The sequence below is a fragment of the Mya arenaria genome, chromosome 3 (assembly GCF_026914265.1).
Source record: "Mya arenaria isolate MELC-2E11 chromosome 3, ASM2691426v1".
Classification (NCBI taxonomy): Eukaryota; Metazoa; Mollusca; class Bivalvia; order Myida; family Myidae; genus Mya; species Mya arenaria.
Window position 1 is genome coordinate 66,132,502 of NC_069124.1, and position 18,745 is coordinate 66,151,246.

Consider the following 18,745-nt stretch of genomic DNA (forward strand, 5'->3'; position numbering starts at 1 on the left):
TCATACTGTAAGACTTTGAGGCAGCTTACCAAAAGCAAAGCTAATGTTACTTTCTAACACTCTGTTGATTACACTTGGTTTGCTTTCCTCCACAATGTTCCAATTGTTTTTCAGAAATAAATGGGTACAATCCAGGGTTCGACTTTGGGCATGCAAAGTAGCAAAATGCAAGTGAAATTTTAATACTTTGCACCAGTATGATCAACTCTGCGAGTTTAGATCAAAAGTAGAGCACTTGATTGTTAAAATAGGCTATTACATTAATATACATTGTATTGGTTGTGCACTCACTGGTTATGGATGCGAGTTCACTGGTTATGGATGCAAGTGCGGTGGTAATGGACAGGTCGTGATAGTTCCGCTTTGTGGCTGATGGGAGTGCTTCAGTCTGACAATCGCGTGTATTGGGTTATCCAAAAAATACTGTACATTTCTAGAGGTTCATTTTAGACCATTATTCACACCTGAACATCATCAACCCGTGATACAGTAAATGATAACATAAGTTGCAGACAATGTTATTGGATGTATAATCATTTTGTGTTGTCTTTTAAAAACTTGATAAACTCATTGGTGGTTACACTGAGTGGGAACAGACAAAAAAGCCAACTCAAGGACCTTTATCTCCTTATGGATGCATGCATTAAAATGAAGCTGCAGCCTATGTATGGAAATGATATTTAATGTCATGTATCACATAAATGTTGTCAATGTTTTGTTTTATTTTGCGAGTAAGCACTAAAACCACTCGCTCAAGTGCATAAAGTCAACCCAATTTAAGGTCAATGTAAAATTTAACAGTATGTCAATTGCTGGTTTGGCTCTTTACCTTATAACTCATCATGATTTATTTTAAATAACTGTTACAAATTTTCACAATATGAATTGCAATATGTGTTTTGGGCACTATGATTATCTGAGACAGTCATTTTAAGTGTCTGCTCCATAACAGATAACTCTTACGTCATTGCAATGATGTGATGAGGACAAACAAGTTTCAACCAAAGCCTCACAGTATTATTTTCTATTCTGTGCTTTTCCATCCTTCCAAAATATTCAAATGCTGTAATCATGAAACAAAAACATTTATTTTTCATCCTTTATTTTGGATCCCTAAACATCATTGTATTATCTAGCAACACAGTATTGCATATTTCAACAAATGTATATAAATACGAACAATTCTAAAATTTAAATTGTCTAAAACAAGCAATGTACAGTACGGGCTACTGGGTATTTTACACTATACCTCATACACATATCAACAAATATAAAATATGTCTGAAAATGAATAAAGTTTTAAGCGCCAAATGCCTTGAAAATGAGCAATACACCTATAACTGTCCAAGCATTGAATGCTTACTAAGCAATAATAATCATGAATGGATATCTGCCTCGAAAACTGAAATTGTATATATGGTGCACTGTTAATGCAGATTATAAATTGTTTTGAAAGTTTTTATAATACATTTCTCCTGTTTATGTAAAGAGACTCTATCCTCGGCATAACTTAAAATATAATAACATAACCCCTGATGAAAAAAAAATGTCTTTCTAATTGACATTCTGCACATTTCTTCCTTCAATTTCTGGCATATTAAAAATAAAAAAGATATCCAAGTTGCCATTCAAAATATATACAAAATCGAATGTTGGTGGTGATTTTATCTTTGGTATACATGTATGATAGGAAATGAAGGTCGTATATCAATTAATAATCTATTGTTACATATCCTGCCTCTAAGAGCTATTCCAGTAAAACATAACCCACAGGGAAGAAGGCAATTATTTAAATAGTATATGGGTGGGTGTCTTTTTTGGCTTATTTGGACTCTGAAAGGGTAAATTTGCCTCTGTAGGGAGGTGGTAAATTTTTAATTACAAAGAATGTTTATTCATATGAAAAACATCTTTACAAAGCTCAATATTACATATGGGTGTACTCGGTACATGTCATAATGGATGTACAGTATATATCATGTTGAGAGAATGTAGAACAAATTTTAACTTGAAACTGTTCGTTGAACTGGGGCTGTCAAAGGAACCCGGAGAACTAGACACAAGTGGGCCTTGTCATTTGACAGAAAAGAGCAGTCACATCGAGGTCAAGTTAGCAAATGGTCAAGTCAGATACGTAAAAAGAAATGTGACCGAGGCACTAAATATTGCTACAAAATCCCTATATCACAACACTGACCAAAGTTGTGTGGTCTTTTCAAGTCGAGTTTCCAATCAAGTTTGTTGCTGAGAAAAAACTCTATCCCCCCCCATAAGTCTGGGCATAAAAATACCTTCAAACCAATGATTAACTATAGTAGTTTATAATAGGATCTAGTTTGTATTATGATGCACAGGTTAATATCAATCATACACATAATACTTTTAAATGGCACACTACATGATTGTACGGAGAATAACACCATTACTATGGTTTTCTAAAACAACATTTACAGTTAATTATGATTTTCATATACCGGTTTCCAACACTACATCTTTAAAAATCTTACTAAAACTCAACATAATAAATATACTTTACATGGATGCAAACAAAAATATACACAGGGAAAAATATACACAGGGATGAAAAAGAATCACAGAGTAGGAAAGGGTCATGGTATAAGAAATAAAGCATACTATAAGCATTACACAATGTATGATATATTTTTATTTGATGTCTCATTAGTAAGGGCAGGGGTGCAAACTTGCCTCAAACCTTCATAACATAACCCTTCAGACAGATGCTTAACCCATAATCTCTTATCAAGGAGATGCTCGCAGGTTTTACCCAAAGATTGACTAAATAAGCTTACCACCCCCCTCCTCTTATCAATGAGGGTACTACAAATTGCAAACAACCAATTAAATAAGGTTAAGTTACTTGATCAACCTGAAACAAACTTACAGGTACAAAATGCTCAATGCATGGTCTTACTTGTGAAACCCATATCTCACAAAATTTTAGAGATATCATCATGATAACAAAATTATATTTAGACTTTCATTTTCAATCTTCTATCATAAATCTCATTTTAGAATCAGGTTATCATCATTATTTATGGTTTAAAAAGCAACTGGCTGATCATTTGTCATACACTTATAATAAATAGGATGAAATAAACATGTCAGAATAAAATATCTTCAATTATCATACAATCATTAAATTGCTAACACCTAACAAAATTGCATAAGTGTATATGTAAATTGAGGGAAAATGGAAAAAAGTGGAAATATACATAGATCTTTTACTTAAATACCACTTAAAACCCTCTTGGCATTTATCCCTGAAGATCCTTTTAGAGTCTATAAATAAATGAACAACATCGTGCCATTTTGGACCTTCGGGCTTACCTGTTTATTATTCCACATGGTTTTGTTTGGTATTTCAATTAAATAACTTTTATTATGAAGCAATAGTGAAAATAGCATGATGAAATCTCTAATTTGATAAAGATATCAGTTTTAAAAGTGAACCATGCATTGCCCATTTTAAATTCTTAAATTGACCTCAAACAAGTGATGTCATATTGAAAGTCCATTATTGAAATAACATGCATTATAAGAAAGCTAAATTAAGAAGAGTTTGATGATTCATTATCGTATATTTGACGATCAGGCTATTTGAATTAGACACTTCGAATGTTGGAACAAAAGCCGTGTTTGCTTTGGAAAAATGAGTAATCTTCATAAATTGTCAAGAAAATGAAGCACTAATAACAATGAAATTGGATGAAATTTAAACACATCAAAAATTCATTATTTTTAGTATTTTTTTTATTTATGATTTTATCAATAGTAATAATTATGCCCAAATGCCTAAATCACGCAATGCAGCTCATGCGTTAAATACAGATGAAATGGACACTGAGTTTATATGGTCAAATTTGGATTTCTAAGATTTAATGACCAATGTAATAATGTATGAGAATGTGTATGAAAATGCTTTGATGAATTAATGAACTGTTACATGAAACGTTTTATTAATATTTGATTCATGAACAATATAACAATGTGTAACAGGTACAAGATACCCGCAATCTGAATCCCTGGAGGGAATACATACGCTGTATCAGAGTAAAAATCCATCAGATAAATGTGTCAGCAGTAATAAACTTGTATGGGTTTTTAATTGGTAAGTTTGTTTTGACACTTACAGATTACAAGATATACATTATTTGTATGGTAATAAAGACACAGAAAACACTGGAAGAATTTGTACATTATTAAACTATGTGGTGATACTTTTCGATGCATTATTTACAGTGGAATGTTCAAAGGAGAAATTTAAATACAAAAAATAATTTCTACATATTCTAGTTTAAATAGATATTGTCTGGTATTAACCACACAGAAACACGACAATATACACAACATAATATAGACCATAAATTACTCTAGAGACTAGACATTTGAACAATACAATCACAATAATATGCTCATATAAAGCTCCATCTATAAAGAATTAGTATTATAATTAGATAAAAGTAAGCTTTAAGATCATGTAAGATACCATCCAAAGTGGATATCACAGATTTATTGTACCAACAGGTACATATATAAAAGAACTTAAAATGTCAACACCTAACTCTATGGTTCAGTTAAAAGCAGGTACAAAAGTGGGACAATAAAGATTATGTGTATAATTAAGAAAACCATATTTAAAATCATTAAAATATATTTGAATAAAAATTGTTACACACAAATACAGCAAATGCATTGGCCTTCAACAAAAATGGTGCAATCAGCTATTTAAATTTCATAGTGTACATTAAGTTATCAGAAAACATAAATGAAGGTAGAATGTGTGTTTTATACACATAAAATTTAAAGAATGATATGTCAACATATTTACATTTAAAAACACCATTAAAATTCATAAAGCAGTAAAATCATCATTTTAATCAAGATAAGAAACCATTCCAATTTAATTCTTGGCTAAAATATGTGATCATTACGTATGAAATTCAAATATTTTATTGCTATGTCAGAGTTCTCTTAAAAACCATGAAAACCCTGGCCGTGTAATAGAACTTGTTATGAATCATCACTAATATCAGAACACACCTTCCATATATGTGATAATTTCTGTAGCTTGTGTTAATTTTGTGGGGTCCTTTTATTACAGTTTGGTCTTATTTAGTAAGGTTTATTTGAACTTTGAAAAGAAACATTCTGTAAAACATAATTTCATAACATTCTAAACTTGTAACATAAGTGGACTTTTAAAATTATTGTGAATATTAAACCCTCACAAAAAGTAAAAACATAATTTCTATACTCTCAATCTCTTGGGGCCACCTCTATGGTTCATTCCAATCTTTTCTGACAGCCGTAATGTTAACATTACTGATGAGCCATTTTTGGGTGTTTGAGTTCTTGTCGCATGGGTTCATGAAGACCTCGCGACTACCCGTATCACAGTCCAGACACTGGCCACTGATTGGATGGAACACTTGCTGGTCGTCCTGGTGACAAGGAAAATATTCTCTATACATTGATGTAAGGAAAAGGATTTTGAGGAGATTTAATTGACACGAGCCAAGATATTGACAACAAACCAACTGTTAAATTAGAAGAAAGTGAGAAAATTATTACTGTACGGATTTTAAAGCACTAGATATAAGAAATGTAAACCTTGAGGGTGAAGAAGTTGAATAATTGTAAACCTTCAGGGTGATGAAGTTTAATAATTGTAAACCCTGAGGGTGAAGAAGTTTAATAATTGTAAACCTTGAGGGTGAAAAAGTTTAATAATTGTAAACCTTCAGGGTGATGAAGTTTATTAGTTGTAAAACATCAGGATGATGAAGTTTAATAATTGTAAACTTTGAGAGTGATGAAGTTTAATAATTGTAAACCATCAGGGTGATGAAGTTTAATAATTGTAAACCCTGAGGGTGAAGAAGTTTATTAATTGTAAACCCTGAGGGTGAAGAAGTTTAATAATTGTAAACCTTGAGGGTGATGAAGTTTAATAATTGTAAACCTTGAGGGTGATGAAGTTTAATAAATGTAAACCTTGAGGGTGATGAAGTTTAATAAATGTAAACCTTGAGGGTGATGAAGTTTAATAAATGTAAACCTTGAGGGTGATGAAGTTTAATAATTGTAAACCTTGAGGGTGATGAAGTTTAATAAATGTAAACCTTCAGGGTGATGAAGTTTAATAAATGTAAACCTTGAGGGTGATGAAGTTTAATAATTGTAAACCTTGAGGGTGATGAAGTTTTAATAATTGTTAACCTTGAGGGTGATGAAGTTTAATAATTGTTAACCTTGAGGGTGATGAAGTTTAATGATTGTTTATGTTGTTTTAATTACATGGCCTTAGGCCCACATACAATTTGCTTAATATCAGATACTTACAACATTGTATTTGAAGCGCTGGTTTCCACCCATGCCATGGCAGTTAAACAATATCACTGGTGCCTTCTTCACTGATGTGGACGCATCAAAGCATACTGTCCTTTTCTTTGGTCGAATATCCTTATGCCATGTCAACTCCAATTCCTATCAAATTGCAGCAAACAATTTACATAACGTTAACTAACTCATGCAAACAAAACAGGACATTATAACTTTTATAGTTAAACAAAGAAAAGAGATCTGTAAAAGTTTGCATTATTTAGAGATCATAATATTCACAACATTTTGTTGTATCTTGCCTAATTTGCTCTGTTTGTAGATAAAGGTAGTCAAAAATTTATTACATTGAAATAATTGTATTTCATTTCATTGAGTAGTTGCTTTTGACTTCTTTGGAAAACTATTTTACCTGCAATTCATACAATACAATGAAAGACTTTAAATTTAAGGCCTGTTATGATAATTTGTAAACTTATGTCTGATATAATTATTACATTACTGTAAATATTACAGCTAACTAAATCTTTCAAAACATTATAAAACTTTTTCAATATTTCAAACTTAATTATTTCAGTACAAAAGCTTCTATGGAAAGATAATGTGGAATAATGTGAAAATAAAAGTTTGAAAGACATTATGTGAAAGTTAAGCATCACGGCCCTATTCATAAAGCAACTTGATGTTGAATTTATAACTTAGTAGAAAATTGCCTTTTTTCTAAGCTGAACTTAAAGAAAACTTAACACAATTATATAAATATTAAATATATATAGTCTAAACTATCTTGTAGGTTAAATTTGTTGATTAAGATTCTTTATGAATACCGCCCCTGATAAAAGAGATAATTCCTTTTGTTGTCTACAAATAGACAGCCAAACAAAAAAATATGACACAAACTGTCATTTCATTTTCGTGAGGTCCTGTTTGCAATTTCTAAATTTTTGCCAATTAAGCAAGGTTAAAAAATTGTCAGGCAAATATTTAATAAATGGAAATCATCAGTAAAATGATTATTTTTTAGATTTTATATTCAAGTCCCAAAAGATTTAACAAAAAATCTGTAATTCAACCATGGCGAAATATAAGCCATCTACAATAAACACCATACTAGCGTACCTGCTCCCCGCCACCTTTACCATCCTTTATACAATCTTCGAGCTTGAAGTTCTCTTCACCTCCCCGGAACTTTGTATCTATACACAGAGGGGCAGCCTTGCTTCTAAACTGTAACACATACATGTACACCGGGTCTACAGAAAGTGCCTTTCAACCAACACTATCATGACTATATGGGAGAAGTGGGACAATCCACATATCACATTTTCTAGCAAATGATTGAGAAAACAAGGAGTTATAGACAGAGGCATTTTGTGACAAGGTCTTGATTTGAACATATTATAGATTTTCTTTTAGAACTAATGGTTGATATTCATCAGTGGAGTTTGAGAAATCATAATTCTTACAAAATCATGCTAATTAAAATATCGAATGATTGATACAACAATTCTTTGTTTTCTCATTCTTCAAACACCTAAAACATATTTAACAACTAGCAAGCAGACTGGACAGCAGTCATTCTGGCCAACAAAAAGCATGTGGTAGCTGATTCACCATAAGCAATTCTTTCCTGTAAGTAAAAAACTATAAAGCTGTAGAGGCCCTATCACAGAGAAATTGTGTACTCAAAACTTCAGCTGGATTATTATTTTTAAATAGTTTCATAGAGCATATTTTACCAGGCAGATTTTTTTATTTATATCCATGTGCGTTTAAACAGTCAGAGAAGCGATTCTATATTTTTTGTATTTTTTTACCCAACACATTTAATTACATTCAATAAGGCCTCTATTTTCCCATATCACAGAAGATACACATGTGACACCAGGGTGGGTATAGCCCCTATCACCAGGCTTCTGGAGGGGTGGGGAGGTCAAGGTCACCTGCTCTCCACCGCCATTCTTCTCGGACAGGCAGCTCTCCAGGTGGAGGTTACTGCCGTCACTATTGTACCTCGTGTCTACACACAGCCCTGCCTCCTTGTTCTTAAACTGCCAATGCAATTTTCATTACAAATCCTCTCAGATAAAAATGTAATTAGAGTGTAAAATACAGCAAATGGTAGATTTTTAACAGGCTTAAGCCGGAAAACCAAACTTGGTTGAGGACATGGCAACTTGCCAAGGTTCCGAAAAAAAGCACTATATGAATGTGAATTGGTATGTTAATTCAAAGTTTTAAAAACTAAATAAGAATGTTATGACACTGGACTTATGAAAACAAGGATTTGTATACATGACTGAAAACAAACCTTGGGGAAACTCAAAACTTTGAGTAAGTCAGTCCTCGGATCTTCCAGTTTATCACCAGTTTACAGTACTAAGGCATTAGATTTTATCATATGACCTGAGGCCAAGCCATTTTCATTTAAATATTCATTACAATTAAAACAATGAAAAGACCTTTATAGCGTGTTAAGACAATCACAGTCATGCATATTTATTTGCATTCAAACATTTTTTCTCTAAACCAAACATACATGTTTTATAATTTTAAAAGTCAAGTCAGTTAAGGGATATGCAATATTGACTTAGATTTCTTAACCAGATATCAGAAAGAGTGGAGAACTGTGATTTAGAGTGAGACAACACATAATCCTCTAAATGTACTTGAAATTATGCAGAGTTAAATGATATTTTAGGGCTCTTTTCATATTATATACAATAGTTCAATAAACCTTCAGAAATTATGTTTAAACTTGACAATTTACCATCCTAATATTAACAGCAAATTTTGATCATCTTACCTCTCCGCTGGCAATGGGAGGGGGTTCAACTGGTGGGTAAATCTTCACAAGGTCAAAGGCCACCTCTTCCATAAACCACTTGAAGGGCTTGCACTTCAGACGTTTTCGAACCTCCAGCTGGTCTGTTAGGTCTCCAGTCTCAATATTGCGGTAGTGGGGTCGACGTTTGTACAAGAACTCAGCATACTCGTCCATCCACACCTCTGCAACACGACGGTAGTTCTGGAATCGTGAAAACAACATAATTATTTATTATGCTATACGGTTTACATTCATAAGGCTTTGAAGGTTATTTTTTGTTTAAAATTAACTTGAAACTGGTAATTAAAGAGAAAACAAACGGATAGAAGCATTTACAAGTCTACAAATTCATTTGTATACCACATTCAGTCTAAGTACTATTAAAAAATAGGTTGTTTTATAGTCCAAAAATTTACGGCAAAAATTACTTACCCTTCCTACAAAGTCACCGACCCCAGGGTTGGGGAAGGGGGCAAACTTTCTGTAGATGTGGCCTATCCTGGAGCATGGAACATCCACCATCTTCCCTCCACACTGCCAGAGCTGACAATGCACAATACAGTATTGTAACCTACTTCAGATTCCAGTAGATTCATAAAACAATATATTTGTATTAAGAACTTGTAACTTGTGACACAATACAGTATAATAGACCTTTGGTCAATTTGGTGCCAGTATTAACAGAAATAAAAAAGTTAAGTAAATCTCACAAATCATTCTTTCAATAGCATTATTCTATATAATAACAAAATAATAACATGCATTAATAAAAGTTGTTTATAAAGATAAAGCATCATCCAGTTCATGCAGGTTTTGGAAAATAAACATCTCAGGGACAAACACAACTAATACACCATCTTCAAATTATGTTAACTTATACTCCAAATTCTTTAGTAATTACTCAATTACTAAAATATTAAATGTGTTTACTATGCTTGAATAATTTTCTCAAATAGATCAAACTGATCAAGATTTGCAATAAAAAAATTGAACAGTTTTTTTAGAGCATGAAATATTTTTGGGTAATTACTGGAGATTTTAAAGTTGTACTCAACTGTTTATTGCATATTTAATGACCTTATGAAGTTAACACTCAAAGTTTGTTAAAAAATATTAAAAAGATATCATGCATTCATTGTCTTCGCTATTTCAGCCAAAGTAGTAATTCCTACCTTAAATGAGAGTTCATACTGTTCCCCGCCCCAGATGTCGAGCCCGGGGTCATAGCCGCCAAGCTCCCAGAACCACTTCCTGCTTATGGCAAACAATCCGCCTGCCATTACTGGAGAACTGAAAAAAATAGGGCAAAGATAATTATTATGTTTATAATAAATATGGTCATCGTGGAAATAAAATTGATATTTACAACAAACAAAACATTGGAAATTTAACAACAACAGCTGATAGATTATTCACACAAACATACTCTGGTACAGCAAAAATTGTCAACTGCATTATCACTTTTTCTTACAAGAAAACCAAACTTGAATTTTGTTAAAAACAAGTATTTAAAGTAAAGTAGGCATTGTTTTCTCATACTTGAATGGCTCAGCTGGATGTTTCAAGTCTTCAGGCAAGAGAGGTAGACGTTTATAGAAGAACTCCCAGTCAAACGCCCCTCTGGCCCCCTCATCCTGGGCTCGATAGTTGAAGTTCTCGTAGTCTATCACATCAATGAATGGGCATACCACTGTTCTATAATCCTCAGCTATAGGATCTATAATAACACAATACATGTACATGAAATGATCACCTTACGAAAACAATAAAGAACGTTATATTTTTGCAGTAGCTGCTGCCGTTACTTTTATCTTAGTAGACAATATGATTAAATATAATTGATGTATTCATTTCTAAGTCAAAGGAAGGTTGTTCCTTCTTAACTATATACTATATACATATCCTTTTTGTCATCATGAACCATCATATGAGTTTGTTTTACATTCTCCCTGATAATTTGAAAACCTTGACCAATCTTTATACCAGTTAACAATGACTTTCACAGCAAATAACCAACCTAACAATGGTGGTAAATAGTTGATATTAGCCTCTACGTGAGCATCTAAGAATAAGATGACATCTCCTGTGGCATGTTTGGCCCCCAGGATGCGGGTCCTAATCAACCCCTCTCTCCTCTCTGCATGAACAACTTTCACCCGGCCATGCCATTGTTTAGCCACATATTCATCTAACTCATCTTTTAAAAATTCTGAAAAATATACAAATTAATAATGAATATATGTTCCTTTAATAGTTGTAACAATCTCACATCTCAGGGGATGGAATAGACCATATACATAGGTGAATAAATGAGACACTATTCATGACAGGGACTGTTAATGTTTTTTCCATTCATAGGATTAATAATATATATTTATAATATATAATCCCAGACCGCCATATATTGCATTCATGTCATAAATAAACACAACAAGATAATATTTGTTGCTCGCAAAAGCAGATGAAACGTCTAAAGCACAAGATGTTGATAATGATTTTTGTATTAATCTTACTTTTAGTGCTAAAATCATCAACAAGAATAACTTCATGTAAGAGGTTTTCAGGGGCTCTGTCGATCACACTGTAAGTGAGTCGTAGCAGGGTTGTCCAGTGTTCATTATGGAATGGGACAACTATACTGCAGTTGGGTAATTTGTTCCAATACTTCTTGGTTTTACAACTGAAAAACAAATAACAAATTTTGAGTATTTAAGTTTAACTCTTCTTTTCAATCATCTTTATCTTTTCTTCTTGAGGCACGGTCAGTTGACCTATTTAACTTCAGTTTAAATACATGTACAAACTTTAAAGTCATGGATCAAAATCAATAATATAAAGATAACCTACTTTTCCATGATTCAATATTATTACAAACTACCTGTACTGTCTGCCAAAGGAAACATGAAACACCTGCGTTCAGTAAACATGTTTAGTTCCCTGCTAGCAGTGTATGCAACAGGGATACAAAACAAAACAGTTTGCATTTGTTAGGTAAATGCTAGCCCTCGTGATTGCATTGGTCTATGTCACTCACTATCTTGTTTTGTAACACATCTATGTACTTGTGAACTTGGTATGCACAATAATTGATTGACAAAATATCAGTCAACAGAACTTTTATTATATATTGTTATCCTTAGCTTCTTCTAATGACCTGCCTTGTAAACACCCAATTATGGCTGGTGAACTGTTACAGGCAATCTTCATTGTTTTTACAAGGAATACAGACTCATTGGTTCAAGAGAACTATCGATATATAAAATTAACTCAATCACATCTGTTATTGTGATAAAACTGATTTGCCCTAAAGAGCATGAAGCAAAAACAGTTGGCAAATAAAATAGGATAAACCCATTTTTTTCATTTTTCATTTAAATATATTGAAGAGGATTGATATATAGGATGATACCAATCTTTGCCAATACCTATATACCTAAACAACAGATGTCATATTAATTGTAAAAGGTACTTACTCTGGATGCCTTATATCCTTCAAGGAACGTTGTAAGGAAATTTTATCACTAGCAAAAGCATTAAAGCCATTAACTTTGTAAAGGTCATTTTTCAGTTTCTCTTCGGCAGCAGTGAGAATAACAGCAGACCCCTGCTCCCCTGGTCCAACCCTCGCTGTATCTGCTGATATCTGTTTGTAGTCATGCCAGTCTATCTTCTTTAGTTCACCAGAACTTTTCTATGGTGTGACAAGAGACTGTGTTAGTGTGTATTGAAATTCAATCATTTGAAAATGTCCAAACAAGGCTTTTGTCGCAATAATCAGAGGTCAATATAAGCACAAGCCCTTAAGCCCTGCACCAGTAGAGTGATTGCAAGGCTAGTTCAAAATCAAAATTTTACTTAGCAGAAATGTTACAATTTTTGTTGATCATAAAGTCGTATTTCATTTATTTTTTAGATAGAGTACAAATAAACACAAACATGTTCATCTTTTAATAATGTAACATTTCTATGCTGTTTATATCAGTATGGTTAAAGCAAGCACACACACAACTATCACGCACATGAATGCACATATTTCGCAAACACACAAACACTCACAGACTACAGTGATGTCCCCTAAACTTAAATATTCATAGAGATAACCTACAATATAGATTAAATTTTTGTTACAGAATAAAAAAAAAAATATATATATATTTATATAAATTAAAAAAATGTTATTGCCACTTGTGTCTTAAAATAGTTGATAACATTAATTTCAGTGTTTTCGTTTTTTTATTACGATCATTTTTTAACACTATTTGCTCTTCTGTTTTAATACTTAGTTTTCGTTACATCATACACGCATTAAACTTTAAAGGATAGATTTCTATTATAACACTTGGTTGAGTTAATATAAAAATACATAAAAACAACAAGGAAGTTGCAAATATTTCTGTTTCTGTTCTTACATGCTATTCCCAATAAAGCCTCACATTTATTGATTATGATGTTAATTTGTTGTTGAAGTAATTAAACTACCGGTATTTAATTTGTTCCTCAACTGAAGTGTTTCATAGCACTCCCAATATAATTGTTCTATGGATTCAACACCTGGATGGCAGAATGTACATAATCTACAGTCAACAAGTTTGAACTAAAAAAGGTCATGTATTTGTTGTTACTCTCAAAAGGAACTTGTAATAAAACTGCTTAAGATGGTGTCTACTATTGATTTGTATATATTACCATTTTTTATTAAATATGGTGTCAAAATTACAATATTGCATGTCATTACATATCAAACTGCAAGCATATTTCAAAACCCAGAAAAGTGAATGTATTCATTACTAGTACTACTTACGTCCGGTACAACATCTCTTCTCTCTACAGGTGCCTTTGGGAGACCGGTATCCACATATTGATCTGTACGCCGAGAACCAAACAGAAACTTCATTGCAAGAGGGCCTGCTGCTAGAAATATAACAGCAGCGACAACCAGCTTGAGCAGGGTCACCGAATTCCTCCTCATTTTCCCCTGGAAGAAGCAAACCAAAACTATTAACTATGATTAAGGCAATAGACAAAATCGTAGAATATCACTGCATTAAAAAAGAGTGATGATTGGTCAAAGATCATTTGATCTACAGGCCACAAGTTCTTGAAACTTCTTAAGCTTAACAGGCTAAAAGTAGCTTATTTCAATAAGTCAAAATACATGCTTTAATTGGATTTTGATTTATAAAAATGGTTTATTGTGATTATCATAAAGGTTATTCCTATCTTAAAGATGCAATCTTACTCCCAGAGAAGATTTACTACTTTTAATAATATTGTTTTAATATTCCAAAAACGATTAATAAATGTCGAAAACAATGGTTCTTATGAAGAATACAGAGTTTAATTTGAAAGAAATGAGCATAAAACACGGTATTTCTACCTTATGAGACTATAGTAGACCACAGTTAATCTTTAGCATTCACCAATCATTTAAAAAAAAATCGCTTTCTGCTTTTAAAAACACGGTTATAATCTTGTTATTACTAATTAATATTTTCCATAAATGCATTATTTAGTAAGTAGTTAAAGGTTTATCAATCAAAATTGATGTTTGTTATACATGTGTATGTATTGATTTTGAATAAGAGTGTCACTTTAAGTATAAAAACTCAAAGTAAATATTACTCAAGTTATTAAAAGACAAAAATAGTCAGATAACAAGGACTAATGAATTGCATCTCTTTTGAATAAAGTCTTTTTTAAGTTGTTGGTGAAAAAGCAGTAAAAAGAACAGATTGAGATACTAGCTTATCTGGGTGCAATAGCCTTGTAATTAAATCTATCTCTTGGTGAATGTATGTTTAATGAGCAGATACATAATATTCCAAAGTGGTTTACTACATATCACAACATAAAAATTGAATTGTTCTTAGTTGATACAAATTTATTTTAGCTTGATAATGAAGATGGATGTAGGCTGATATGATTCACTCTCAAGTAAAGTGATATGATTCACTCTCAAGTAAAGGTAAGTTTTATATTGCTCATTTTTTCTCCCTGTTCATCCCGACTTATTTGTTTAGTAAAGCAAAATTAAATAATAAAGTATCGCTGTAAATATATGTGCATATTTTAAACCAAGTAATGACTAACTTGAACTTTGGTTGTCGTTATTACCACTTTTAAATGGTTCAATCAGAATCTGTCAGGGAATCCCACCCCTGTTTTTTTTTTTTACATAATCTTTTGTAGCCTGATGTGATTGTGATAAAATCATGTAAAAAGAACCTAAAAATCATTCACTGATAAATAAAACAAAATGTTGTAAGACAGAAGTTATACAGTACACTCCATGCGGAACTACCACTTTCCTCGGTGGCGTTTTTAATTTATCGCGGATTTCCGCAGAGTACACAACCTTTTTCCTCGCTTTATTTCGCTGAGTTGCACCGAGTTAATCGTTTTCTATGGAGAATTTTATTGCCGGTAGCGCCAGTGATCGTATCGATTTATTGACCTAATCGCGGAACCCCGCGTTTTGTGCATAGCTACTACAGTACATTGCTTCTGTTAAAACAGTATTAAATAATTAGATAATTAATTTTTCAAAGTAAGTAAGTTTCTTTTTAAAAACAATTATCGAAAATTTACATATCAATTTTCATAATGAAGGTGTTGAGAACTTTGTAAGTGTGAATATTTTTCGGTCATTATTTCTTAATTTGCATTTTACCACTTATTAATTAATCCGTAGTTATCAATGGTTCTAAACTTATTTATTACGCATATAAGTGTAAATCCTTCATCAAGTTAATTAAAATCCCATTAAACACCATTTTATACATGCATTGAAATTAATAACACATTCTATCGGCTTCAGATCAAACAGTCACACTGTGTGATGTCACATAACTCACAGTTTTACCCACGAGGATCTCATTGAGAGCATGTATGTTGTTATGCAGGATTAATGTGTCTGAGTGGTGTTTTCGAATGTAACTTAAGTATTGCATATCCAACTTTAATTCATCACATTAATTAGTTACCTATATCATTGAATGTGTTGACTTTTATTAATGACTCAATAAGTATAACTGTACATAATTGCTTCTTACAGTCAACAAGTGTGGTACAAGTTTTAAAGTTTTATTGGCAGATCGTTTTACAAAAATGTCATGTCTTTGTTTTCTTAATCCCTTGATTGCCCTTGTTGTTTATTTAATCCTTCAATAAATATTCCACACTTCCTCTTTCTACATGCAATACATCGTTTAGGATGGGTATTTACTAATTAACTTGTCACAGTGGTGTATACGGTTAGGTAATCTAGCCAGGATAAAAGATAAAAATCCATCATCTTCCGTCTGTGAAACTTGGTAAGTGTTAAAGTAACGATTGATGTCCTTTGGGTGTCCGAAAATTAGGTACGCGAAATAAATTATTTTTATAAATAATTACGGGTGTAGCAAAAATTATCAAATAAATTAAACAAAATTTGATACAGTGGGAGATTCTTATCGGTTTTCCTCCGAGTTTCGCGGTGTTTTTACCTCCGAGTAACGCGGCGATTGTAATTATACGGTCCACTGATCAGCCTCGGTGGGTGAACGAGTCAAAACGCCGAGGAAAGAGGATTATGATCAATTGGATGTCGTGTCCGCGATGACTAAAATCCGCCGAGGAAAACGGAAAGTGGTAGTTCCGCGTGGAGTGTACTGTACAATCAAGCTGTCTAGAATTGCCCATGCCTTTCTCAATTTTAACTTGTCCCTGTTTCAGACAAACTAAACCAGTACTAATGAAAATGTTAAGGGTTCCAAACCAACCGGGCAAGAGGCAGACACCTTTCCACAAGACTGCTCTTAAAGTCTGTATCTTTCTTAATTCTAGTTGGTATGACATGGTAAGGTTAAGAATCAAACCCAGGTCCACCTAACCAAAATGTTCTAAATTATTTTTTGTTATGTTCCCTAGAAACAGTATGAAAACATCCAAAAGAAAATTCAACCTCGAACAAATTATAATTGTTATGATAAGATTTTCCTTCTATTTGATGAAGAAAAAAATACAAAAAATATGAATTTTTCTTTTGCACTATGCTGTCTCATGACAGAATCAAGTTGTTTGAATGTGAGTCTATATTATATAAGGCACAACAAATGAGCAATACAATGATCTGTTTAATCATATGAATAAATAATACTGTATGCATTAAATATTACCATTTGGAAAGACCCGGCCACATACTTGTACTAAGGGAAGACAGCCCTTGCTTACCAACAGATATTGAGTCACTATTAACCTGGCAAAATTTGCAATTAACTTTAAAAGCAACAGGCATTTTCGGATTTTCACATGTGTATTGCGAGTGCTTAATTTGAGCACTGATGTAATATGTTAATTTTGTAGCAATTATTTTGTTGCCTAAGAAAACTTTTTAAGTAGCCATAAAAACTCTCCAACTAATGTTAGTTTCAGTTAACCCAGGTGCTTAGATATTTGTCCGTTATCACACCACTTTTTTTAAGCACACCTTAAATATTTATCCAAATTTTTATAAGCATAAACAACAGCTTTAATGCTGATTAATGGTTTCCTTCACTTGTCTCAAATCCCTGTGTATTATTTTCAAAAATGCAAACAAGCATCATTGCATTGATCAATCAGGGAAAAATAAAAGATAAAAATATTCCACCATGATATATGTCAAAATTGATAAGTAGATCAAAGCTACAGCACAAATGTACACAAAAAAGAGATAGTGAGAGTCAGTATACATATTACAACTGTCCGATTTACTACTCCACTACTGTATCTTAGTTAATAACGGATGGAGAATCAAGCACATACTTAAACGGTGAAGCTTAAAGAATAATACCTAGTTTCCAAAAGTACTTAATTTCACATACATGTTGAGAAAAGTTAATAGAAGTTCATATCTTACCACGTAGAGTTGGATTGTGAGTGGGGTAGGGCTCGTTACAAGATGACGTCCCGAAAAGATCTGGAACTAGGTAAAACGGTCCGCTCAACATCGGTTAAAGAAATTCACGGGTTCGTTTAGACTAGTACCCTCATTCTCTTTTCTTCAAAGATTTTTACTAAAAAGTAACGTAGGGTACCAGTCTAGGTTCTTTACAATTACGTTTACCTTATTTTATTATTAAAAAGCGGTGAGATAAGCTGAATATATTTGCTTTATTAAATATGCTAGGGGATTGAGCATACTTTTAATAAGAAAGGAAGACATATTTAAAACCAAATATTTTTTTTTAAATTAAGTAATGTACTATTTATAAGATATATTGTCAAAAAAAAACTTCTATGTGATATGTGTCATATATGATACTAGTACTGGTACATGATTTAAGTGAAATTAGTGAAAAAAAATCAAACAAAGTTATATTTCAAGAATGTGATAATTATTTATAGGTTGTTAAAAAAGTTGATTGTGGAAAGTAATGTTATTAATCGCAATCACAGTACTAGTATGGCTCATCAGTACCTTGGACCTATCAACAATAGAGGCTGGACACCAACAACCAAGGCTACTGCCACACGACCATTGCACGCCCTACATTTGTGTATGCACGGTCAACAATCCGGGACCCTACTTCAAAG

General features: G+C 32.5%; 1 protein-coding gene across 2 annotated transcripts; it reads right to left on the reverse strand.

Moving 5' to 3' along the window:
- Positions 1 to 1,085: 1,085 nt before the first annotated feature.
- Positions 1,086 to 18,126, reverse strand: LOC128228048 (putative polypeptide N-acetylgalactosaminyltransferase 10). 2 transcript variants are annotated; one of them, XM_052939090.1, is made up of 12 exons: positions 18,069 to 18,126; positions 13,989 to 14,162; positions 12,661 to 12,878; positions 11,701 to 11,867; positions 11,205 to 11,396; positions 10,727 to 10,904; positions 10,360 to 10,477; positions 9,620 to 9,730; positions 9,167 to 9,388; positions 7,480 to 7,587; positions 6,364 to 6,507; positions 1,086 to 5,462 (listed from the first exon to the last, which is right to left on the reverse strand). In XM_052939090.1, exons 2-12 carry the CDS (start codon positions 14,154 to 14,156, stop codon positions 5,298 to 5,300), a joined length of 1,791 nt encoding a protein of 596 aa, XP_052795050.1. In that variant the 5' UTR covers positions 14,157 to 14,162; positions 18,069 to 18,126; the 3' UTR covers positions 1,086 to 5,297. The 2 variants fall into 2 exon arrangements, with proteins under 2 accessions (XP_052795050.1, XP_052795051.1); XM_052939091.1 differs by lacking the exon at positions 7,480 to 7,587 and adding an exon at positions 8,304 to 8,411.
- Between the last annotated feature and the right edge of the window lie 619 nt (positions 18,127 to 18,745).

Excerpts from the sequence above, each read along its gene's own strand:
- LOC128228048 (XM_052939090.1), bottom strand. The coding sequence starts at position 14,156 with ATGAGGAGGAATTCGGTGACCCTGCTCAAGCTGGTTGTCGCTGCTGTT. Across the intron at positions 10,905-11,204 it reads CTATTTACCACCATTGTTAG|ATCCTATAGCTGAGGATTAT; the intron begins GTTGGTTATTTG and ends GTGTTATTATAG. Across the intron at positions 5,463-6,363 it reads AGCGCTTCAAATACAATGTT|GACGACCAGCAAGTGTTCCA; the intron begins GTAAGTATCTGA and ends CCTTGTCACCAG.